The sequence below is a fragment of the Abramis brama genome (assembly GCF_963993115.1).
Source record: "Abramis brama genome assembly, chromosome: 22".
Classification (NCBI taxonomy): domain Eukaryota; kingdom Metazoa; phylum Chordata; class Actinopteri; order Cypriniformes; family Leuciscidae; genus Abramis; species Abramis brama.
The window spans coordinates 30,272,976-30,298,775 of NC_139984.1; the positions used below are offsets into that span (position 1 = coordinate 30,272,976).

The window sequence follows — 25,800 nt, forward strand, 5'->3', positions numbered from 1 at the left end:
TTATTTGAACGTGACCTTGTTACAGTGTTACAATTAAGTACTAAGTAATAGTAATTAACTATATACTTTCACTATAATAAGGGTTGTTAGGGTTAAGGTTTGGTTTAGGGTTAGTTGCATGTAGGCTAACTATGCACAATTTACTCTTATTACTATAATAACTACATGTAATATATATAACAGGCCCACTGTCAAATAAAATAAAAAATCTATCTATCTAAAACATGTAAACTTTCTGTTCAGTGTGAATGATTGTAATATTGTAATAATAATAAACTCCGCCCACTGCTGGCCATATACACAGAGGAGCTACAAGATGGCGCAGGCAATATTTGAGGTTCTGGAAGGTATTAATGCACTTTATTTAAAATCCTCCAGCATATGCACAAGCTATAATGTATTATTTTATGTTTGCAGTGAGAATGCATGCGCGCGACACGAACAGGCCAAAGAAACACATTTTACACAGTTGTTTCGCTTCATGGAAATGGCATTGTGTTTGAATAGTAAAATAGTATTTTTCTAATATATAATAATAATATTAATAGCACAGGGTTGCGGCGGATCTGATGTATTGAGTGTAATGTATCTGAGGAGAGATTGATGTAGAGGAGGGAGGAAGAGCGATCGGAATAACAGCCTCGTGCCATCATGGCGGAGGGAGAGAGACACGTCACTGGAAAAGCCACTAAACACACGAACACTCTCATGTTTCAGGGAAATAGATATTCATATTTGGTTTAAGTAGTTATGTTTGTGTCCACAATTGATTGTTTTTATGTTGCAGATGTTCTCTTTTCCTAAACTGATAGTAGACTTGGTGGTATGATAGAAGGAAATGGTCATTTGATTCTATGATAATCTTTTAAGTTATATATATATATATATATATATATATATATATATATATATATATATATATATATATATATCAAGGATGGACATGAAACTGCTCTTTTAATTCTTTCAAATAAATAATATAACATTGCGTATATTACTCTTAAACTGACACAAAGGGAGAATGTTACATTAAAAACATACATTTAACATTAGATGATTATTTTGATGTTAAATCCACTATTGTTTTATGTAGAATTGTTCTAGTCTATACAGTATTTAATGCAATTACATCAGAAGTAAATGTAATTAAATAACCGAAAATTAAGAGTAATCTCTTACTTTACTTTTTCATGGGGAAAGTAATTAAATTACAGTAATAAATTATTAAGTAATGCATTACACCAACACTGTGTATATACTGTATATATACTGTATATATATATCGCGATTAATCGCTTCTGACATAAGTTTGTATATACAGTATGTGTGTGTATGATATATATATATATATATATAGTACATGTATGTATATACATACACACACATACATATACTATATATATATAACACACACACATACTGTATATACAAACTTATGTCAGAAGCGATTAATCGCGATATATCGATTTGACAGCACTATATACTGTATATAAAATTAATTAAACAAATAAATAATAAATATATTATAAAAAAGAAATGAGTGTGAATCTGTGAAATATTGATTTTAGTTTCAATAATCATAATATATGCAAAGAAAGGGACTTAAGACAACTAACTAGCACAGATATGTAGCAAACAAGTGCTTGAGAAACAGTTTAGTGTCATTTTACAAATATATTTGCATAATGCTGCGTTTGACCAATTAGAATCAAGTATTGCAGAGAGTCATGCAATAATGATTATTAATTCTATAACTAAAGTAACAGTCCTGTAATGGATTTTGAACTGGTCAAATTGTCAGGTAGTAAGTGGTTGGTTTGTTGAATAATTGATGGATTGATTTATTGATTAAGTCATATTTGTCCTGTTTAAGGCATGGACAATCAGACGGTGCTCAATGTCCAGTCACTGTTGGACAGTCAAGGGGGTGTTTTGGATCCGGGCTCACAAAATGTCTCAGGAACGACCATCCAGCCAATGGGTGAGACTTATTCATGCATTATTATAATGTAGTATGTAACCTGTCTGTTAAAGGCAAAGTGTGCATATCAGTGTTATTTATATACTATTATAGTATTTATTGATATTTTGAATTAGCTTTTATTTTGATATATTTTATATTTTAATTTTAGTTTAAGTCTTAAGTAATTTTGATATTTATTTTTGTCATTTTTCTTAGTTCTTTTAAGCTTTAAATATATTTTTATTTCAATTTTAGTAATTTTATCATTTCAATTTTAACTTATTTTATTTCAGTTAGGTTTCAGGGTTAAGTTATCTAATATATATATTTTATTGCAGCTTCATATTTCATTTACCTATAACAATTAGTAACTGTTTAGTTAATGATAACAATGATTTTTATATACATAGTATTGATTTAAATATTTAGTAGTATTAAATATTTCTTAGTATTGTTTAAAATAATTTTTATATTTTCAGTTTTAATTGTGATTTTAATTTGTTTTAGTCATTTTGTCATGCGTTTTTGCATTTTCATTTTTTTACATTTCTATTTAGCTTTATGTTTATTTCAGTTTTAGTCTTAGTAATTTTAGTACTTAAACTTATTTATTTACGTTAACATTTGTTTTCATCTAATATTTAAATATATTTGATTTCAGCTTTATTTTAATTACCTAAAAGTATTAATAATAGTTAATGATAACAACTAATGATACAATTTGTAAATACATATATAATGATTTTTAAATATATTTAAAAAAAAGTTTTAGTAATAATTTGCTTTTGTCATTTTCATTTGTCTTTTTATTTAGTTGTAATTTTTGCATTTGAACTTATTTATTTCAGTTAGTTGTCTAATATTTATTTTATTTCAGCTTTATTTCAAATACCTAAATCAATTAATAATATTTTAGTTTTAGTTAACAATAACAACACTGATTTGTTGTATATACAGTAATTATGCATTTCTGAATGCTTTTTCAGTCCGTTCTTTTTTCTCAAAACTCTGTGATTATTCTTGTATGTCACATGACACCTGCAGACGATGATGACGTCTTTCTGTGTGGGAAATGTAAGAAGCAGTTCAACTCTTTACCGGCGTTCATGACACACAAGCGTGAACAGTGTCAGTCCAACACGCCGTCTCTGGCCACCGTCTCTCTGGCCTCCAACAATGCTTACACCTCCGTCCCGTCCATCAGCACTGGACCCGCTAACAGACAGGTACAGCTCACCTGCTGAAAAAACACTACAAGACACTATGAACCACTTTTAGACACTATTAGACACTATGAACACTATGAACCACTTTTAGACACTATTAGACACTATGAACCACTATTAGACACTATGAACCACTATTAGACACTATGAACCACTATTAGATGCTATGAGACACTATGAACCACTATTAGACACTATGAACCACTATTAGACACTATGAACCACTATTAGATGCTATGAGACACTATGAACCACTATTAGACACTATGAACCACTATTAGATGCTATGAGACACTATGAACCACTATGAGACTCTATGAACCACTATTAGACACTATGAACCACTATTAGATGCTATGAACCACTATTAGATGCTATGAAACACTATGAACCACTATTAGACACTATGAACCACTATTAGACACCATGAACCACTATTAGACACTATGAACCACTATTAGATGCTATGAGACACTATGAACCACTATTAGACACTATGAACCACTATTAGATGCTATGAGACACTATGAACCACTATTAGACACTATGAACCACTATTAGATGCTATGAGACACTATGAACCACTATGAGACTCTATGAACCACTATTAGACACTATGAACCACTATTAGATGCTATGAACCACTATTAGATGCTATGAAACACTATGAACCACTATTAGACACTATGAACCACTATTAGACACCATGAACCACTATTAGATGCTATGAACCACTATTAGATGCTATGAAACACTATGAACCACTATTAGACACTATGAACCACTATTAGACACCATGAACCACTATTAGACACTATGAACCACTATTAGATGCTATGAGACACTATGAACCACTATGAGACTCTATGAACCACTATTAGACACTATGAACCACTATTAGATGCTATGAACCACTATTAGATGCTATGAAACACTATGAACCACTATTAGACACTATGAACCACTATTAGACACCATGAACCACTATTAGACACTATGAACCACTATTAGATGCTATGAGACACTATGAACCACTATTAGACACTATGAACCACTATTAGATGCTATGAGACACTATGAACCACTATTAGACACTATGAACCACTATTAGATGCTATGAGACACTATGAACCACTATGAGACTCTATGAACCACTATTAGACTCTATGAACCACTATTAGACACTATGAACCACTATAAGACACTGAACACTGACACATAGTTATTTCAGTTATTAGACACTATGATCCACTATTAGACACTATGAGACACTATGAACCATTATTAGACACTATGAGCCACTATGAACCACTATTAGACACTATGAACACTATGAACCACTATTAGACACTATAAACCACTATTAGACACTATGAACACTATGAACCACTATTAGACACTATGAACCATTATTAGACACTATGAACACTATGAACCACTATTAGACACTATGAACGACTATTAGACACTATGAACACTATGAACCACTATTAGACACTATGAACGACTATTAGACACTATTAACGACTATTAGACACTATGAACCACTATTAGACACTATGAACCACTATTAGACACTATGAACACTATGAACGACTATTAGACACTATGAACACTATGAACCACTATTAGACACTATGAACGACTATTAGACACTATTAACGACTATTAGACACTATGAACCACTATTAGACACTATGAACACTATGAACCACTATTAGACACTATGAACACTATGAACCACTATTAGACACTATGAACCACTATTAGACACTATGAACACTATGAACGACTATTAGACACTATGAACACTATGAACCACTATTAGACACTATGAACCACTATTAGACACTATGAACCACTATTAGACACTATGAACCATTATTAGACTGGCTGATATTGAGTACTAATATTGATTGGGTTTGTATATTCCTCAAGGTGTCGACATACATCACTGTGCCGCAGTCTCCGCTCACACACACGCTGGTCCAGGGAAACGTGTTGGTCAGTGATGAGGTTCTGATGTCGGCCATATCAGCGTTCAGCTCTCTGGATCAGCCAATGGCAGCCATGCAGGGATCCGTACAGGTAAACACTGGGTGAGGGTTCAACTCGGCATGAAACAAAAGTTGTGATCTTCTTTTCTTCTCTATTGTGACGTATATCCGAGTGAAACGGCTTCTCAAACAAGAACAAATGTAGGGCGGGGCTTGTGGATTTGATTGGATGGTTGTGGTTTGCTATTGGTGGATCTGATGTGAGTGACAGGTTGCCCCGCCCTCGTCATCAGAGAAGAGATGCTGTGAAGGGGAAGTTATCCTGATTCAAGATTACAAGGAACATGAATAATTAAAAATAAAATAAAAAGATAGGGATTTAAGAAAAGTGTTTGTTAAAGCGTAATAAGCCATGAAGCTACGAGGAGAATCATAACATTACAAACTTTGATTTGAGGGGTAAAAAAGTCAGAAAATCAAACGAAACTGTGAACTTAACGACTTTAATGAGAAAGAGAACTACAATCTCATGAAGCGTTGCTCATAAGACACCAAAGACTGGAGTACTTGCTGATGAAAATTCAGCTTTGCATCACAAAAATAAATTACATTTTAAAGTATATTAAAAAAGAGAACCATTATTTTAAATTGTAATAATATTTCATAATATTACTGTTTTTTTTTTGTTTTTTTTTTTTTTTAACTGCAGGCTTGATGAGCATAAGAGACTTCTTGCAAAAGCATTAAAAATAGTAGTGTTTCCAAACTTTTGACTGGTACTGTATATACAGTATATATAATGCATATATACACACACACACACACACATATATATATATATATATATATTTACAGACTTTTATGTTAGATGCGATTTTCTGTTAATCGGTTTGACAGCACTAATATTTATATATATAAACACACAAATATTTAAGTATTTTGAGAGCTTAGTGAGACTTTTGCTGTGCTTCATGGGAGTGGGCGGAGCTAAAAAGCTCTTTTGGCACAATTTGCTCACCGTGACTCTCTGATTGGTTGAATTTTCTGTAAAGCATCACGAGTAATATAGCTTGAAATAATGCAAACTGATGGCTTCAACAAAGCATAAACCATCAATAACCAACCTCGTAATTCACAACAGGTCTGTCTGTAAAGCTTTATAAGTTATAAGAGGTAATCAAGAGTTTTTGCCTCCGGTGTGGTGAAGAGATGAGCCCCAGCTTAGGACCCAAGCAATGCAATTGGTTCAGAGCACAATTTATGGGTAATCGCTGTAGTGCCTGATTATAAATCAGATTACTCTTTATTATATAAGTCGTTTGAACTGTGTTATAATGACCAATAATGTCTTTTAAGTTATAGATTGTGAAATTAAACATTTCTCGTTCTTAGTGTTTTTTTTAGTTAGCTTAGATAGTAGCATAGCATACAGCTTTCCGAAATTATTAGAGATAACGTTTTTTTTTCACCATCTATGATATTTTTCGATAAAAAACTTCGATAACAGTGAAAATAATTAATTTTGACATGACATGGTTGTAATTAAAAAATATATATATTATGCCTTATTGCTTAATAACAATTAACAATGTTGCAAAACATACCTAAAAATGCAATTTCTCTCGCTTTATATAAATAATCAGGATAAAAATAAAAGATTATTACATGAATTAAACTTTGATTGATTACATTAAGTTTGCTGGGACTCGACACTTCACCACACCGGAACCCGACTGTTGCACACTCGATTGGATAAATGAAATGTTGACCTTTGACCTGGTGTTTTTCAGAGCAATCTCAGCATGCACGCGGGATCCTCGTACCTCCAGCACCATCATCAGCCCCTCCCCCCCACACAGGCCACGCCCCTCTCCTCACAGGTGTCCTCCAGCCACAGTAACTCAGTGGTGCAGGTGTACAGCACACTGCCCTCTATGGCCGGAGCCGGTACTGCGGAGGGGCCCGCACTGGGGCTTCAGTCCTTTCAGTCCATTCAGGTACAGCGCACGCTCACTAATCTAATGCTAATTTCACCAGGATTAAAATAGCGAGATTCAGCTTTTTTGACAGTTTGACAGAGATTGTAAAATCTAAACTAATATAATTTACCCTGTTTCGTGTTCTGAATATTATCATTACCTAGATTATTAATGTAAACAGTGTTATTTTTAGTATTATTTATACACTATTATATAATTTATTAATATTTTGAATTAGCTTTTAGCTTCTTTATTGTAAGTTTAGTCATTTTGTTATGTAGGAAGTGTTATTTATTTTGGTATTACTTAATTATTTTGAATCTGATTTTATTTTATATTTCCCGTTTCCATTTTAATTTTATATTAAGGTTTAGTAATTATATGTGCTTTTGTTTTTTAATATTGGTTTAGCTTTAATTTATTTTATTTCAGTTTTAGTCATTTTAGTACTTCAACTTTTTTATTTCAGTTATTTGCATAGAAAACATTTAACATAACTTTCTCATGTTTTTTAATTTGAGGTTTTTCATCTAATACTGACTTTTGCCAGCTCTATTTAATTAATGAAAACTATTTTTTAAAGTTTTAAGTGTTAGTTAACAATAACAGCACTGCTAATAGTGTTTGTTTTTAACTCTATTTAGCTTTAATTTATTTCATTTTAGTTTTGTAATTGTAGCACAGTAACATTATTTGCAACATTTTTAATTTAAGTTTTTCATGTATATTTTTATTTTATGGTATTATTATTAGCTTTATTTCAATTAAAATTGTAATTTCTTTTAATAATTTTTGTTTTACTTAACAAAAACAACACTGGTTGAAAATAAAAGTATGCCTTTGTAAGTAAATTTTAGTGCTGTCAAATTGATTAATCGCCATTAATCACATCTAACAAAAGTTTGTAAATATATATATATATATATATATATATATATATATATATATATATATATATATATATATATATATATATATATACATACATACACACACACACACACACACACATATATATATGTGTACTTATACACATTTTTTAGATGTGATTAATCGTGATTAATCGATTTGACAGCACTAATATTTATATTCTCTCTAAAAGTATTTGTGAACAGCTTTAAATAGGTGTTGCATATAAATAAAGATGAATTATTATTAATAAACCAAGGCCATGTCTGGTTAATAAATAAAAACAAATATGCATATATATATATATATATATATATATATATATATATATATATATATATATATAAATAAAACATTTTGTAAAAAAAAAAAAAAAAATGTATATATATATATTTATATTCTATACACACTGATGCAGGTTTAAGTGATTGTTGAGCATTAATGACCTGCTGTGACAGATCCCCAGTCAGTGTGTGGAGGGCCAGGTGTTCAGCGCCGCTCCGGTTTACAGTCCAGGAAAACACACCGCCAAAAACAAGAGCTGCACCATCAGCACAAACCTCTCCGAGCTGGGCGAATACGACAAGGTTATCATCCCTAAGAGAGCCAGAACCTCCAAGAAAACACAGGATGGTAATTTACACATCATTTACACCAGCAAACCTGCTGAAATATACAATATGTATTTCAATAAGCAAGAGTTTTTTTTTTTTTATTCAGCAAGGATGCATTAAATTGATCAAAAGTGACAGTAAAGACATGTATTATGTTAGTAAAGATGTCTATTTCAAATAAATAGTCATATTAATCAGAATTAGTCATATTAGAACGATTTCTGAATGATCATGTGACTCTGAAGACTGGAATAATGAAAATTCAGCTTTGATCACAGGAATAAATTACAGTTTAACATATATGCTCATAGAAAGCAGCTATTTTACATTCTAATGATTTTTTTTTATTTTAATTACTGTATGGTCAAATAAATGCAGCCTTGGTGAGCAGAAGAGTTAAAAAAACATAAATAATACTCACCAACCCCAAACTTTTGTATACTAAGCAACTTACAATTGCAGGAACATCCATTGAAGGAAATTTGTGACATGACTGCTTTATTTAGAAGTAAAAACAACCTTATTTTGTTCCAGCAGGACAAACCAAAGGAAAAGCCCAGAAGCTCAAGTGCAATTACTGTGACAAAGTGTTTACCAAGAACTTTGACCTCCAGCAGCACATAAGAAGGTAAGTGATACGATTTATATCAGGGGTCTAAAAATCATGATATTAAAGGGTTAGTTCACCCAAAAATGAAAATTCTGTCAGTAATTACTCACTCTCATGTTGTTCCAACCCCGTATTTCGTTCATCTTAGGAACACAAATTAAGATATTTTTGATGAAATCTGAGAGCTGTCTCACTCCTCCATAGGCTGCTATAGAAAGTTAGTAAAGACATTGTTAACCCCTTGACGCCTGAATTTATTTACAATTAAATAAAAAAATGTATATTATGTGTGTTTCTGGCTCCAAGCTGATGCTAAATTAAGTTGAGATTGTTAATTTGTCTATACCATATAGAAAAGATATAAATTTAGGTATGTTGCAAATTAGCGACAACAGGCATTTAGGGTAATTTTTTTTACAAAATGGTAAAATTAATAAAACACATTTTCCCATCTCAGGTATGTAGATTTTATTCATGGCACAAAGTTGTTAGAACTTATAAACTTTAATTGACAAATTAATGAATCTTGACAACAGCAAGAAACAAAACACTCTCCTACTCCCTAACATTGACAGTAGTTTTTATACATTCTATGTTACACTCTGTTTAACTCTTTCCTTGTTTCTCCAGTGCATACATTATATATTCTTATAGTGTTATATCCTAACATGCTATTTTTTGTGAAAAAAAAAAAATGTTTTGCCTGAAACCATCTAAATACAGCATTATTATATGTAGCAATTATAGCACAATCCAGCCGTTATGGACCAATGTCGCGAATTTGCTACAAACAGAAATCTACAAAGTACGTAAAAAATATTCGTCACATGAAGTCTATATGAATAACATAGCTATAGAAGCAATCAATAAGCTGGTACATATTTTTATCTTAGCACAACTTAACTCATTTTGGGCAATTTCTCCACATTTGCGCCCTTGATATGCGGATTTTGCAAACCAAAATATTAGCTTCCGTGAACCGGATGTAGTTCCCACTCCGACCGCTCCTACGAGAAACCAGTGCGTGCAAAAGGTTCCTAGGTATGTATCAAATGTGCACAAATAAAAAAGTCACTTGATAAACTTAAGGTTGAGCCACTGTAGTCACTTGGACTATTTTAAACAAAGTCTTTACTAACTTTCTGGGCCGGCAGATATTTAGAAGCCTAGAAAAAGAATCAAAAATATCTCAATTTGTGTTCTGAAGATGAACGAAAGTCTTACGGGGTTGGAACAACATGAGGGAGAGTAATTACTGAGAGAGTTTACATTTTTGGGTTAATTAACCCTTTAATGGCATGAAATTGAAATGTTTTGATGCTAAACCCCGTGAACATAAACAGAGCCGCAGTGACGCTGTCCTCGTCCTCTCTGCAGTCACACGGGTGAGAAGCCGTTTCAGTGTATCGTGTGCGGCCGAGCCTTTGCTCAGAAGTCTAACGTGAAGAAACACATGCAGACGCACAAGGTTTGGCCCGCTGGGGTTCACAGCACCGCCTCTAGGATGCCCATCACTGTCCGTGTGCTTCCTCTCAACAACCACCAAAACTCACAGCCGACGGAGGAAGAGGAGCACGAGCAAGGTGAGATGAGACCAGCCAGTCCACAGAGCTACTAAGCCTCTAGTGTGGACTTTATGTTCCAATTTAAAGTCAATTCACCTTCATTTATACAGCGCTTTTAACAGTGTGAACTGTTTCAAAGCGGCTTTACAGTGATAATAGGAAATTACAGTAACAGAGATTGGTTTGGCTTTACAGCAGCTCTAGAATAAAGTTATTGCCCAGCTAAAGTTAGTTTTGATTGATTCACTTCCGTTGCAAAGATCATTAGTTATTAACGTAGGGGCCGCTAACACGACACCATTAGCGCGCTCCGGCCGCTCATCCGCACAACAACAGTTTCTGGCGGATCGAGAACGCAAACCCTGAAACAGGTTCCCAGGTGCAAGCGGTGGAACATGTTGAAAAATGTTATCATGTCCGTGTAAACTTCAAAAACGTGAATCTGTGAGAATGCTGATGGTGTACACATGCGTATTACGCGTCTAGTCTATAGGTGTGCGCGTTTGAATATAAATGTGCGCAGGTGTGTGTCTTTCTTTACATATTGACCTCAACTAATTACTTGTCTGGCCTTAAAAATTCATAATACAGAATTTTTTGTCGCTTCTGCATATCAATGTGAACTGGAATCATTTGGACAACATTTATTTTAGTTGACACTTCAGGACTGCGTTGTCGTCGTGTCCAGGCGCAGGTCCATCAGATCTGGAGTGTGTGTGTGTGTCCAGGCGCAGGTCCATCAGATCTGGAGTGTGTGTGTGTGTCCAGGCGCAGGTCCATCAGATCTGGAGTGTGTGTGTGTGTCCAGGCGCAGGTCCATCAGATCTGGAGTGTGTGTGTGTGTCCAGGCGCAGGTCCATCAGATCTGGAGTGTGTGTGTGTGTCCAGGCGCAGGTCCATCAGATCTGGAGTGTGTGTGTGTGTCCAGGCGCAGGTCCATCAGATCTGGAGTGTGTGTGTGTGTCCAGGCGCAGGTCCATCAGATCTGGAGTGTGTCTGTGTGTCCAGGCGCAGGTCCATCAGATCTGGAGTGTGTGTGTGTGTGTGTGTGTGTGTCCAGGCGCAGGTCCTTCATCAGATCTGGAGTGTGTGTGTGAGTGTGTGTGTGTGTGTGAGTGTGTCCAGACGCAGGTCCTTCATCAGATCTGGAGTGTGTGTGTGAGTGTGTGTGTGAGTGTGTGTGAGAGTGTGTCCAGACGCAGGTCCTTCATCAGATCTGGAGTGTGTGTGTGAGAGTGTGTCCAGGCACAGGTCCATCAGATCTGGAGTGTGTGTGTGTGTGTGTGTCCAGGCGCAGGTCCTTCATCAGATCTGGAGTGTGTGTGTGTGTGTGTGTGTCCAGGCGCAGGTCCTTCATCAGATCTGGAGTGTGTGTGTGAGTGTGTGTGTGTGTGTGAGTGTGTCCAGACGCAGGTCCTTCATCAGATCTGGAGTGTGTGTGTGAGTGTGTGTGTGTGTGTGTGTGTGTGAGAGTGTGTCCAGACGCAGGTCCTTCATCAGATCTGGAGTGTGTGTGTGAGAGTGTGTCCAGGCGCAGGTCCATCAGATCTGGAGTGTGTGTGTGTGTGTGTGTGTCCAGGCGCAGGTCCTTCATCAGATCTGGAGTGTGTGTGTGAGTGTGTGTGTGTGTGTGAGTGTGTCCAGACGCAGGTCCTTCATCAGATCTGGAGTGAGTGTGTGTGTGTGTGTGTGTGTGAGAGTGTGTCCAGACGCAGGTCCTTCATCAGATCTGGAGTGTGTGTGTGTGTGTGTGTGTCCAGGCGCATGTCCATCAGATCTGGAGTGTGTGTGTGTGTGTGTGTGTCCAGGCGCAGGTCCTTCATCAGATCTGGAGTGTGTGTGTGAGTGTGTGTGTGTGTGTGAGTGTGTGAGTGTGTCCAGACGCAGGTCCTTCATCAGATCTGGAGTGTGTGTGTGTGTGTGTCCAGACGCAGGTCCTTCATCAGATCTGGAGTGTGTGTGTGTGTGTGTGTGTGTGTGTGTGTGTGTGTGTGTGTGTGTGAGTGTGTCCAGACGCAGGTCCTTCATCAGATCTGGAGTGTGTGTGTGTGTGTGAGTGTGTCCAGGCGCAGGTCCTTCATCAGATTTGGATCTGATGCGGTAAACCTCGGGATAAACAGAGAGACTAATATCAGCATAGACGCCTTTCTTCTTATGATGTAACGAGTACATCAGGATATATGGGAAGTGTTCCCAGTTAAAGTCCCCCTGTAGTCAATCATTTTATCTCTTAAAACTGATCTTTTGATCTATTTCCAATAAGTTTTAGTTATTTGTGGGCGGGCAACATATGGGCAGGACTAATGTCAATTTCGTCAACGAAATCTATAACGAAAAATGTTCTTTGACGACTCTTCCATGACTAAGATGAGATGTTAACAAGACGATACCGTCATTAAACGATAACTGTGACTATATCAACATGCAATATCGTTGAAGAAACAAGACGAGACTAAAATGTAGTTAAAAAATCAAAACTTTATCAAAATCTCTTTGTTTTTTTTTCCAAATAAAAAGAGGAGGGAAAAAAACAAGTAAGCTGGAGTTTATCAATCTCCATTTGAGATTTTTTGCTTAAAGTCCCCCTGTAGTCAACCCTATCCCTTAAAACTCATCTTTGATCACCAAAATTATACATTATGTTTTTTCCTTGAAAATTTAGTATACGCGGTTCTATGAATATGCAAATGAGCCCCGCCTCCACTCACTCAGCTCAGAGATCCACTGGTTGACGATCACACGTTGATCTGATTGGTTACAAGGTAGTTTGTGACGTCAGAAACACCAGCGATTTCAAAGCGTGTTTTTGAGACTGTCTTTGGTTGAAAATACTCAGCAATGCTGTCGACTTATGAATTTACACATGGTTTGTATTAAAGCGTATTAAGACAAACAACATTAAAAGCTGGATTTTCACCACAGGGGGACTTTAAAGTCAGAGCTTACGAATGGCTGGTGCAACAACTCTACCCAGATAACTTTGAGCTAACGTTAAAGTTTGTTTATAACTTTGAGAGAACCTTGCATGTTTTCATTTGATGTGTGAACAAAACTTCACTGAACATGATCTTAAATGCACCTACTATCTAATAAAATGCAATAAACATTGTGCTTTTTTGATATGAAACAAAGGCTTAGCTTCCAAATTCACTTTACTGTACCTGATGTACAGTCAAACCAAAAATTATTCAGACACCAGATATAATTTTTGATATTTTTTTACTAGTGTGTGCAGGACACTATAGTTCATTTATGTTAGTGAGAAGGGCAAAATAAAGTAAACTGAGTAAACTGAGACATATATATAGTAAACTGTGACATATTATACCCAATAATTCTTCATACAGTGACTACCACTATCATTTATACAAATTTGGGACCAAAAAGGATTCAGACACTTTGAGCTGATCATGTTTTGCTGAAGTGTGTTTTCTTTAATTGCTAATACTCTTTTTACACACAGACTGAACAAAATGAAGCATTGCTTGGTGATTGGTTGAGCTAAACTGGTATTATGTAATTGTGTAGTTAAATTTAACAGCTGACAGATATTCATCATAATTCATCAGTGAGACAGTCTAACAGAAGGACGGACAAAACCACTGAAATATCAACTGATTTCATAACTCATATTTTATTACCATTTTCTAAACTATAGCGAATAAACTGTGATAATGTGAGAAATGTTGAAGGTGTCTGAATACATTTTGGTTTGACTGTACATCCAAATGAATTGATACAGAATCAAATTAAATAGCGATCGGGATTGAATCGTAACTTTGTGAATGGAATCGTTAGATTTGTGTCAATACCCAGTGCTCTGAAATGATATAAAGTCTGGCCTGGTCTTTAGCCATCGAAGAGCCGGACACTGAGGTCCAGGAGACGGAGGAGAAGCAGAGCGACGGGACGAACGCGAACAAGCAGATCATCCTCATCGACAGCTCGTATCAGTGCCAGTTCTGCTCGGACAAGTTCAGCACATACTTCCAGCTGAAGTCCCACATGACCCAGCACAAAAACGAGCAGGTACCACATCTGTCAATTACAATTACAGACAGGTCAAAATATTAAATATCAACCAAATTTACACTGCAAAACATTACACTTTTCCATTGAAAATTAGATGATTTAACTTGAGAAGCAAAAATGCATAAGATATTATTTTTTCTAACCTTATTATAGCATTTTTATGCTTTCAGCAGAAATCTACTGAGGATTAACAAACAACTAAAGGTGTATTCTCTGAAAACTTGTTATTAGCATATCTAAGACAGTTTTGCTTTTCAGGTAAATTTATCTTGTTTTAAGGATGCTTTTAAAAATATACTGTTCTCTAGCATTAAAAGTTTGGGGTCAGTAAGATTTTTTTCGGAAGAAATTAATACTTTTATTCAGCAAGGATGCATTAAATTGATCAAAAAGACATTTATACTGTTACAAAAGATTCTATTTCAAATAAATGCTGTTCTTTTGGCCTTTCTGTTCTTCAAAGAATCATGAAAACAAATGTTTCTACTGAAATATGAAGCAGCAAACTGTTTTCAACACTGATAATAATCATAAATGTTTCTTGAGCATCAAATCATCACATTAGAATGATTTCTGAAGGTTCATGTGACTCTGAAGACTGGAGTAATGATGCTGGAAATTCAGCTTTGATCACAGGAATAAATTACATTTTACAATATATTCCCATAGAAAAGTTATTTTAAATTGTTACACTGTAAAAAATTAAACTGTTATTTTTACGGTAAAAAACCGGCAGCTGTGGTTGCCAGTACTTTACCGTCAAAAATACGGTAGCAACGTTATTGGTTTTACAGACTTAACTTAAAATTTACAGTAATAAACCGTAATTCATTATCTGATATAATGTGAATTTAACGTCCTATTGAAGTATTAATATCTGTTTTGTACCATTGTAATACACTGATAACCACCAATCACAGCATTGATGAGAGTCACATGATCAATCAAAGCTCATCACAAGCAGCTCTTCCTCAAAATGTTTAATACTAATATAATAGAAGCTGCACAGTGTCATTCACACAAACATTAAACACCATCATGGTAACACACATGAAATTTTAAAAATGCAATAAACATTAATTTAACAACATTAAATGTAACATAAAACCCTAATGTACATAACTGATTAGAACAAACTAAGAAAACTATAAAGAAACATAGTTATTTTAACAAAAATAGATCAAATGTGAAGTGTCACGCAGGGAATTGTGGGAATGTCACTGTAAATTATACAATGAGTTGTTCTTTTTCACTTTCAAAAACTAAATTTAACGGTATTTTAAATTAAATGTACCATTAGATCTATCACAGTTATTCACCGTATAGAACGGAAACTTTCTGTTAACCAATTAACAGTTTTTTACTGTAGCGTCTTTTACCGTTAAAATTACGATAATTTTTTACAGTGTATAATATTTTACAATTTCTACCGTATTTTTGGTCAACTAAATGCAGCCTTAGTGAGCGAATTTTTTTATATATATTAAATATAAAAAATATATTTATACATATATATATATATATATATATATATATGTATATATACTAACCCTAACCCATTATTTTGTAATGTCTACTGATGTTAATACTTAAAATGAATAATTTGTATTTAGGAAAAAACAAACAACTAAAGATGTATTCTCAGAAAACATTTTACTTTACACGTTTATTTCATTAGTTAATCTCAATGAATGCATTAACTAACAATGAGCAATACATTTGTTACAGTATTTATTAATTTTCTGTTAATGTTGGTTTATCAAAATCCAGTCATGTCAGTTGAAGTTCAACAGATTAAAGAGCAATTATTATTAAATGTTAAAATTAACATGAACTAATATTAATAAATGCTTTACAAGTTCTGTTCATTGTTAGTTCATGGTAACTAAAATATTTAAAGTGCAAAGTGTAACCAATATTTTTTACAGAAAAACAAGACATAGAAGCTCTCTAAAAATATGAAATCGCATCTTTCATCGCAGATTTACCCAGCCCCAAATGTCATGTAAAAATCAAGTGTGGTTTAATGTTTTACACCGTCTAAGTAATGGACGGAGAGGTTTGGGTGTCGTTTGAATTTTAACGATTCCCGATTTCGATTCTGCTTATCGATTCCTATATACTAATTCACATTTAGTCTTATTGCTAAACATTTAATTGTAGCTGAATATCATGAACACAAATCAACAGGCTAAAGAACACTTACTCAAGGAACTTCTGCCTGTGGATTAAAAATACCACAGAAAAACAACTAGCTTAACTAATTTCAAGCATTCTTAAAGACAAGCACTCAGTAATTAAAAAAGAACAAATAAAAAAATAGCAATCGCAAAAAATAGATACAACTGAACAAAGATACGATTAAAATAAACAGTGTTTTAAGATGATTATGTACAGAAACTGTAATCAAATGTTAATTAAAACTGCACTTTATAAATAAAATATACATTACAAATATAGTAGGGCTGTCAAAAGATTAATCGCGATTAATCGCATCCAAAATAAAAGTTTGTGTTTAAATAATTATGTGAGTGTACTGTGTATAATTATTTTGTATATATAAATACACACACATGCATGTATATATTTAAGAAATATTTGCATACATATACTGTATATATTTATATATAATTTATATTATATATAAATATAATTTTTTATATATAAATAACACATTTTTCTTAAATATATACATGCATGTGTGTGTATTTCTAGATACAAATTTAATTATACACAGTACACTCACATATATTATTTAAACACAAACTTTTATTTTGGATGCGATTAATCGCGATTCATCTTTTGACAGCCCTAAAATACAGTTATTCAGTGTAAAACAAGTGAATTTTCTCTTTGTCTGTTGTAGTTTGATCAGTGTGTTTATAGAGACGGCAGCAGGAATATTAGGCTGCTGTCACTTTAAGAGCTGCACAATATACTGTTACTCATGTGTTCAGCACAGAAAACTGCGCGCGAGTCGTCTTGCGCTTGAATTGTTTAAAGTCATATTGAAATGCTCACAAAGGAATCGATAAGAGGAATTAAAAATTAAATTTTATAACAAGTATTCAATTCCAGAATTGGAACGGATTTTCGATTCCCAACCCTATGGACGGATAAAGTTACTCTAAGCGCATGTTGTTGTTGTGCAGGTGTACCGCTGTGTGGTGAAGAGCTGCTCTCAGACCTTCCAGAAGCTGGATCAGTTTCTGGAGCACATCCACACACACCAGGAGCACCTGACGTACCGCTGTCACCAGTGCAGTAAAGTCTTCCCGTCGCTCTTCGAGCTCGGCCTTCACCAGTACTCACACAGCTTCTGTCCGCAACAGAACCAGCGCAAGGAGACCAACTACTACAGGTCAGACACGCTCACAGCAACACAACACCAGCAGGAATCAGGAACACACTGCACAGTACTTATGAATTTACACATGGTTTGTGTTAAAGCATATTAAAAACACCACATAGACACATAAACAACATTAAAAGCTTGATTTACACCACAGGGGGACTTTAAATCAAGATACATTTCCTTGAAATGACTAGTCTTGTTTTCTAAAAAATAAATAAATAAAAACTTTTGCCAGGTTCAGACTTCACGATATCAGCCCGATGTGGGCACGATCCGCTTGACGTTGGGTGTCGTGGTGATTCTCGTGCCTGTGCGATTTCGCCAATCATATAAAATCATTACAAATCGCATCATACGACATGGATCTAATAACCTTGGGTACGACATGTATGTTGACTGTAAGATGATGGCACCTATTGAATCGTAGGTTAGTATAGAAGAATAAAACATCAGTAGCATGCGCTAGTGTTAAACAAATAAAGCCGGATGAATCGCACTTTGGCAATTGTGGTTTTAATGTGCGATGAAAAATAGGACGTGGGAATATGGACGCAGTCATGGCTAGAGAAAGAAGGCCAACTTGGCACGCCAATCTTGCAAAATGGAGCTTGAGGAAAGTAGTTTTACTCTTTAGCGTCATATTTCGTGGATCAATACGCAATTTCATGTTGCATTTTTATTGGCTAGTCAGTAGCTGTAGGTCGTGGCAGCAAACACACTGTGAGATGATCATGATGAATTATCGCAGGATATCTTTGGTCGTCTAGTGTGTCATAGTGGAGGCGTCTGCAATGCTTCACAACGTCCCGACAGAAAGATTAGCATGCTTAGCTAATTTCTTCCCTTCATGATGGCTTTGACCAATAGGAGCACAGAAGCTCTTCTGTTCACAGCTTTCTGGCAGCCATAGTTAGGTACACCTTCCCAGATATTAATATTAGGGCCTCATCTGGGCCATCTATGGCACATTTGGCTCAATTCTGGCAGCGGCAAAGGTCACATAGGCCACACACATCAAGCTGGTTTTAGTGTGAGTTGTGGCTTGCTGTGTGTGGCCCAGATGTGGCCCGGTTATGTATGCTATTGCCAGCCACACTCAGGTTGAGTCATTGCCCTCATTCGTCATAGAAGAATGTGGGAGATGTGGGCCACAACTGGGCCAGATGGCATTCGCTATCTTGGATGTTTCTTGTCCATGATACACCAAATCACATAATCTGACAAAGTGAGAATCATAACAGACATGAATATAGTTTTGTCTGAACCCGGCATTAAAGGAGACATATCATGCTTTTAAATCGTTCCTTTTTACATATAAATCATACATTTGTAGTCTATATAAAGCGGAACTGCAATGCTTGGGTCTGAATTCCTCATTATTATAGCTCCACAGGCCTCTTTTCTACCCCTTTTCTGATGTGCGTCTGAGAGCAACTCGTTTTGGTGCGGTCTCTTTAAAAACAATTGAGACACTTCATACCCCGCCCCCTCTCCAGGTTGTAGCGGTGACACTCGGTTCAACTCCACCCCGTTCGGCCATTTTTGTAGTTTGATAGCAGAGATACGATTATCTAGTGGCACAGAAACGTTTTATTCACACGTTATTAACAAAATGTCAACAACGGAAGACTTGTCCAGCCAGCCTTACATGTTCGAGCCAGAGCGAGATGGAAATGAAGACGACGAACCTGTAGAACAATGTCTTCATATGGATGTATCGCAATGGTGTGTTACTGTATTTACACATGAAACTTTGGTCTTCCGACCTTTTACCACCGTGTCGATTTATTTTGATTAATATGTGCGAGGGAGAGAGAGCAAGACAGCGTCTAGTTTGGAGACGGTGATGTCTTGTTTACACTTTCGCCTGGCTCTGAAGAGAGGGAGTGAGCGCGCGTGACCGGGTCTCTCTCTCTGCTCGTTCTTTCAGTTAAACATGCGCCCTGTCACAAGCGCGGCAGTTCATCTACATTAAACGGTGTATTGAAGCGTGTGGGTTACTACATCCAACAACCGAACATTTTAACTTACCCTCTCGTAACTTCTGCATCCTTTAGCTTGGACTACAAAATTGCAGCGAGAAATAAAAATGGCGGATTGCTCGAAGTGGTGGGCCGGAAGTCAATGTCCTTATTTGGCAGTTCCGCTGCAAATACTGTGACGTAATAGTTCAAAAAACGTCATAGAAAACAGAAAAATCGGAACAGGTTGAAAAATATGACCAAAACAGAATATAAAGATATCAACGAAGCACCTGAAGAGAATAATTTCAAATTTTCTGTACTTCTAAACACTCCAAATATACAACAAAATGCATTTAAGGGCTAAAAAAGTGGATTTAGCATGATATGTCCCCTTTAAGAGAGTTTGTGCTTAAACCGAGAACAAAAATCTGCCAATGGTGTCAGAAAAATCCACTAAACTCAAAGAGAAAACGAGTTTATATTTCTGAGCCCATTGGCAGATATTTGTTCTTGTTTTAAGCACAAACTCACTTCATTTGGATTTTTCAGAAAACAAGACTAATATCTAATTTTTCTTCTCAGGTAAATCTTGATTTAAGAATGTTTAGATACTTGAAAACAAGATGAAAATGCTGAGGAAGAAAATCTTTTTTTTTTTTCTCAGTGCATAATTTGAGTTTCAATAAAAACATTCCATCATGTAGTTTTTTCATAAAATAAGAATATGTGTATGTATCAGCTTTAATGCACTTATCAAAATAACTGGTAACACTTTACAATACAGCCTCATTTTGTATTAATTACCATGAACTAACAATGAGTAATATGTTCTTATAGCATTAATGTTAGTTAATAAAAATGGGTATGAAATTTCATTCAGCAAATATGGCGACAGCAGTGATGATAGTTCAGGTTGAACGGGTTTGAACTCAGATCTTCAACTGCTCCTGTTTGAACTGGTTGTTTTTGTGTTCAGATGTATGAAGTGTCAGAGTAAATACTCCACTCAAGAAGCTCTGGAACAGCATCTGCTGAACGCCACACACAACTACCCCTGTCCACACTGCATGAAGGTACTCTATATACTACAGTTACAGTTTTCATCTTCATTTTATCTAAAGTCTTTTGTAATTATGTTATGTGCCGTTGCTCTTATATATTTTAATATTTCTATTTATTTTTAATTTATTTTATTTCAGTTTGTTTTAGTAATTTTAATACTTCAATTTAAGTTTTATATTGTTTTTTTGTGTGTGAATATTTCTATTTATTTTTTAATTAATTTCATTTCAGTTTGTTTTAGTAATATTATTACTTCAGTTTTAAGTTTTATATTATTATTTTTTGAATATTTCTATTTATTTATAATTTATTTTATTTCAGTTCATTTTAGTAATTTTAATACTTATGTTTTTTTAATCTAATATTCATATTTTATTTCAGCTTTATTTTAGGTAAAGACAATTCTTTGTAATAGTTTTAGTATTATTCATACACTGTTATAGTTTTTATTAATACTTTGAATTAGCTTTTTTTAACATTTTATTTTATTTTTAGTAATTTTCTGTACTTTTAAGTTTTTCAATATACATATTATATTTCAGTTTTATTTAAATTAACGAAAATTATTTTAATACTTTTAGTATTAAACTAGTATTTATTATTGTTTTGAATTAGCTTTTATTTTGATGATTTCAGTTTTTGTTTTAATTTTAGTTTAATTTTTTGTTTTGTTATGTGCTTTTGTCATTTTTATTATTATTTTTAGTTTATTTTTATTTCATTTTTAGTAATTTTAGTACTTCAGCTTAAATGATTTTAGTTAGTTGCAAAGGCAACATTTCAAATTTTCATTTAGTTTTTTAAGTTTAAGTTTTTTATCTAATATACCTGTTTTATTTCATTTTAGCTTTATATCAGTTAACGACTTTGAATAGTTTTAGTTTAAGATTTAGTCCACAATAGCTGAACGTTTCTGTGAACAGAATCACACTGAAGACTGGAGAATCGATGTCAGTGTGTTTGTATGTCGCAGGTGTTTCCGTGCGAGAGGTATTTCCGGAGGCATCTCTCCACTCACGGCGTCGGCGGCAAATTCAAGTGTCAGATCTGTAAAAAGTTCTTCAAAACCGAGCACTACCTCAAACTACACACACAGATCCACTCAGGTGTGACGCTTTATTTGGTGGAAATGTCCTTTACTCTTTAATGCAGTTTTATTGTTATGTAGCTAGTTATATAATTTGTATATGAATTGCATCAGAAATTATTAATTATCCCTAGTATGCTTTTTCAGATATGACCTTTCATGCAGTGTGTAATAATAATGCTGTTTGTGAATGTAAAAAGTCTGCAGATTTCAAAGATCAATAAGCTGTAAGCGGACTGGGCTATCTGACCAATCAGAGCAGAGTAGACTAATCACAACAGACTGGGCTATCTGACCAATCAGAGCAGAGTAGACTTATCACAACAGACTGGGTCATCTGACCAATCAGAGCAGAGTAGACCAATCACAACAGACTGGGTCATCTGACCAATCAGAGCAGAGTAGACCAATCACAACAGACTGGGTCATCTGACCAATCAGAGCAGAGTAGACCAATCACAACAGACTGGGTCATCTGACCAATCAGAGCAGAGTAGACCAATCACAACAGACTGAGTCATCTGACCAATCAGAGCAGAGTAGACCAATCACAACAGACTGGGTCATCTGACCAACCAGAGCAGAGTAGACCAATCACAACAGACTGGGTCATCTGACCAACCAGAGCAGAGTAGACCAATCACAACAGACTGGGTCATCTGACCAACCAGAGCAGAGTAGACCAATCACAACAGACTGAGTCATCTGACCAATCAGAGCAGAGTAGACCAATCGCAACAGACTGGGTCATCTGACCAACCAGAGCAGAGTAGACCAATCACAACAGACTGGGTCATCTGACCAACCAGAGCAGAGTAGACCAATCACAACAGACTGGGTCATCTGACCAATCAGAGCAGAGTAGACCAATCATGTGTACAAACAAGTAAATGAATGAATCTGCTTTGCTGGAGTATCTGATGAATTCCAGTGAGGTTAAGCGAGGTTTTCTCGTTCTGCAGGGGAGAAGCCGTATAAATGCTCCGTCTGCGAGGCCACGTTCAACAGGAAGGACAAAGTGAAGAGGCACATGCTGATTCACGAACCCTTCAAGAAGTACAAGTGTCCCTTCAGGTGAGTGACAGCTGTCAGATCGGCACAGAGATCATCAGTCGCATGCAAACATGTTTCATTATTTCTATTGTGTTTCCTCTGCAGGACTCATGTGGGCTGCACCAAAGAGTTTAACAGGCCGGACAAACTCAAAGCTCATATTCTCTCTCATTCAGGTGAGGATGAGCAAGTCTCAAATCTGAACGTTACATATATATATATATATATATATATATATATATATATATATATATATATATATATATATATATATATATATATATGCACCTGTATGAGTTTTGGTCTCATATTTTTCTTATATAGTTAAGTAATATCACACGAGTAACGAGCGCAGTATCACACAAGTGCAAATGTGATATTGATTTTATTCGACAGTTCAATAAATAAGACTCAATATTGTCTGTTTTTGCTCACTTTTGCCAACGAAAATATTGCCTATAAAGCCAGGGCAGAAGTGTGTCCCAGAGCAACACACAGCGGCGCAGTTTGAGCGAATCAATCGGGTGAATCAATGATTCAATGACTCATTCATAACGAGAGCCATTTACTTAATTCCTGAATGAATCAGCCGTTTAACAAAACAAATGAATGATTCAATGACTCCTTTGTTTAGACATTTACCGCCACCTACTGGCAGCTTTAGATTCTTACAGTATTTAGAGTATAATTTTATTTTTAAAATTATTTCATATTTCCATATTAATAAAAAACCCATTAAGGGTTTGCTCACCCAAAAATTGTAATTATGTCATAATTTACTCACCCTCATGGCTGCTGCAGCCTAAAAGTTTATGTGTAATAAATTCTATGTTGAATCAAATAAAAAATTTTTTGATGCTTTTGTCATTTAACACATTTATCAGCCAAATTTGATGTGCAATTAATTTGCGATTAATTATATTAATCACTACATCGTGTCAGAGCATGTGAGCGGAGTGGAGCGGTGAGAATCTCCGCTCATCGCTCACGGAACTGTTCACCCCTCCGCTCCCCCGCTCAAAGCTACATCAGGCCGCTCCGCTCATTATCGCTCAGCGCTCAACGAGGTTTGCTTCGCGCTCCACTCAAATCGCCCCCCGCTCGCTCCAAACAAGGAAAAAAATCTACATGTATATCACTTTTAGCTTAGACCACAGCCTTACCTCCTAAAGAACTAATGAGTAACAACAACATTTTTCAAATAGAAATGTTTTATTTCAAATTACAGGCCTATGTAAGAACGAATATAGCCTACACAAAAAGTCCTGTAAAATTAAACGAATAAATGGGCCTAATAATCTAAATAAAAATTATATAAACAAAAATATGATACATTTTTTAAAAGTAAATTAACTATAAGGCCAGAATTTTGATAAGTGAACTTTTGCGCAACGCGCACGATTAAAATTTAAATTGGCTTCCATACACACAAACTGCTGTAAAATTAAACGAATAAATGCGCCTAATAATATAAATATTATTACGGACGACACAAATTCGGGTAAATAAAACGAACCATTAGGTCTACTTGAATGAAAAAATGAATTTGTTTGAATACTACGCTATATTTAATTTACACTTTGTTACAAGTTACCGTATTCAATTTGCTAACCTTTTGTTTTCTTCCCAGCGTGTTCGCGTAGCTCACGTTCATGTTTTCGAGAGATGTGTCTTTTGAGATTCCAAAATGAATCTTTGCTGACTGAAACGATGTCTCCACATTCATTTTCTTGTACCACATTATCATTGTTAGTTAGTTATATTAATAGTAGCCTACACCTGTATGACTTCTCATTTTCCTTTTTGAAGTAGCCTACTTTTTGAACTCCATTATTGAGCCGAGTTTTGACTGAAAATAGTCTACTGTTGATGACTGTGCAAGACAGATGGATCCTGGTTTAGGTTTGACTGAGCATGCTTCAGACTCGTGGTGTGAGCGGAGCGAAATTGGAGCGGGAAATAAGGCGACGCTCCGTCCTTTTAAAAATGCCGCTCTGCGCTCTGTCCAAGATCCGCCCGCTCCCGCTCCACTCACATGCTCTGCATCGTGTAATTAATTAGATAAAAAATCTGAATCGTTTGACAGCCATATATATGGTTTTTTTTCATGGTGTAATGTGGAACTGTATAATAATGTGTGAAGCAAATGTGTGTGTCGTCTCTCTCCTGCAGGTATAAAGCCGTATAAGTGTCAGTTCTGTCAGAAGTCGTTCAGTCGTCGAGCTCATATGCTGGAGCATCAGCGCTCACACACAGACAACTACCGCTTCCGCTGCTCCGCCTGTAACAAGGGCTTCACACGCCAGAAATACTACAGAGATCACAAGTGTCCGCTGGCGGGGGCCGCGCAGGGACGGGACAACAGCAGCGAGGGTACACACACA

At 35.3% G+C, this 25,800-nt stretch overlaps 2 protein-coding genes across 3 annotated transcripts in view; one reads left to right on the top strand and one right to left on the bottom strand.

Moving 5' to 3' along the window:
• Positions 1 to 25,800, bottom strand: part of LOC311072984 (uncharacterized protein) — a 1,552,487-nt gene that overhangs the window by 221,790 nt on the left and 1,304,897 nt on the right. The gene's annotated exons all lie outside the window — the stretch shown is intronic.
• znf341 (zinc finger protein 341) overlaps positions 301 to 25,800 on the top strand; it is a 30,819-nt gene continuing 5,319 nt past the window's right edge. The window contains exons 1-15 of one of the 2 annotated variants that reach the window (XM_084098304.1): positions 301 to 347; positions 1,874 to 1,981; positions 3,008 to 3,189; positions 5,128 to 5,277; positions 6,977 to 7,183; positions 8,533 to 8,707; positions 9,223 to 9,316; positions 10,676 to 10,881; positions 14,717 to 14,892; positions 18,048 to 18,256; positions 21,191 to 21,287; positions 22,250 to 22,382; positions 23,326 to 23,437; positions 23,522 to 23,592; positions 25,589 to 25,789. In XM_084098304.1, the coding sequence (XP_083954430.1) occupies positions 317 to 347; positions 1,874 to 1,981; positions 3,008 to 3,189; positions 5,128 to 5,277; positions 6,977 to 7,183; positions 8,533 to 8,707; positions 9,223 to 9,316; positions 10,676 to 10,881; positions 14,717 to 14,892; positions 18,048 to 18,256; positions 21,191 to 21,287; positions 22,250 to 22,382; positions 23,326 to 23,437; positions 23,522 to 23,592; positions 25,589 to 25,789 (2,152 nt within the window). In that variant the 5' untranslated portion in view covers positions 301 to 316. The remainder of the gene's footprint in view (positions 348 to 1,873; positions 1,982 to 3,007; positions 3,190 to 5,127; positions 5,278 to 6,976; positions 7,184 to 8,532; positions 8,708 to 9,222; positions 9,317 to 10,675; positions 10,882 to 14,716; positions 14,893 to 18,047; positions 18,257 to 21,190; positions 21,288 to 22,249; positions 22,383 to 23,325; positions 23,438 to 23,521; positions 23,593 to 25,588; positions 25,790 to 25,800) is intronic. The other variant, XM_084098305.1, reaches the window with a different exon arrangement.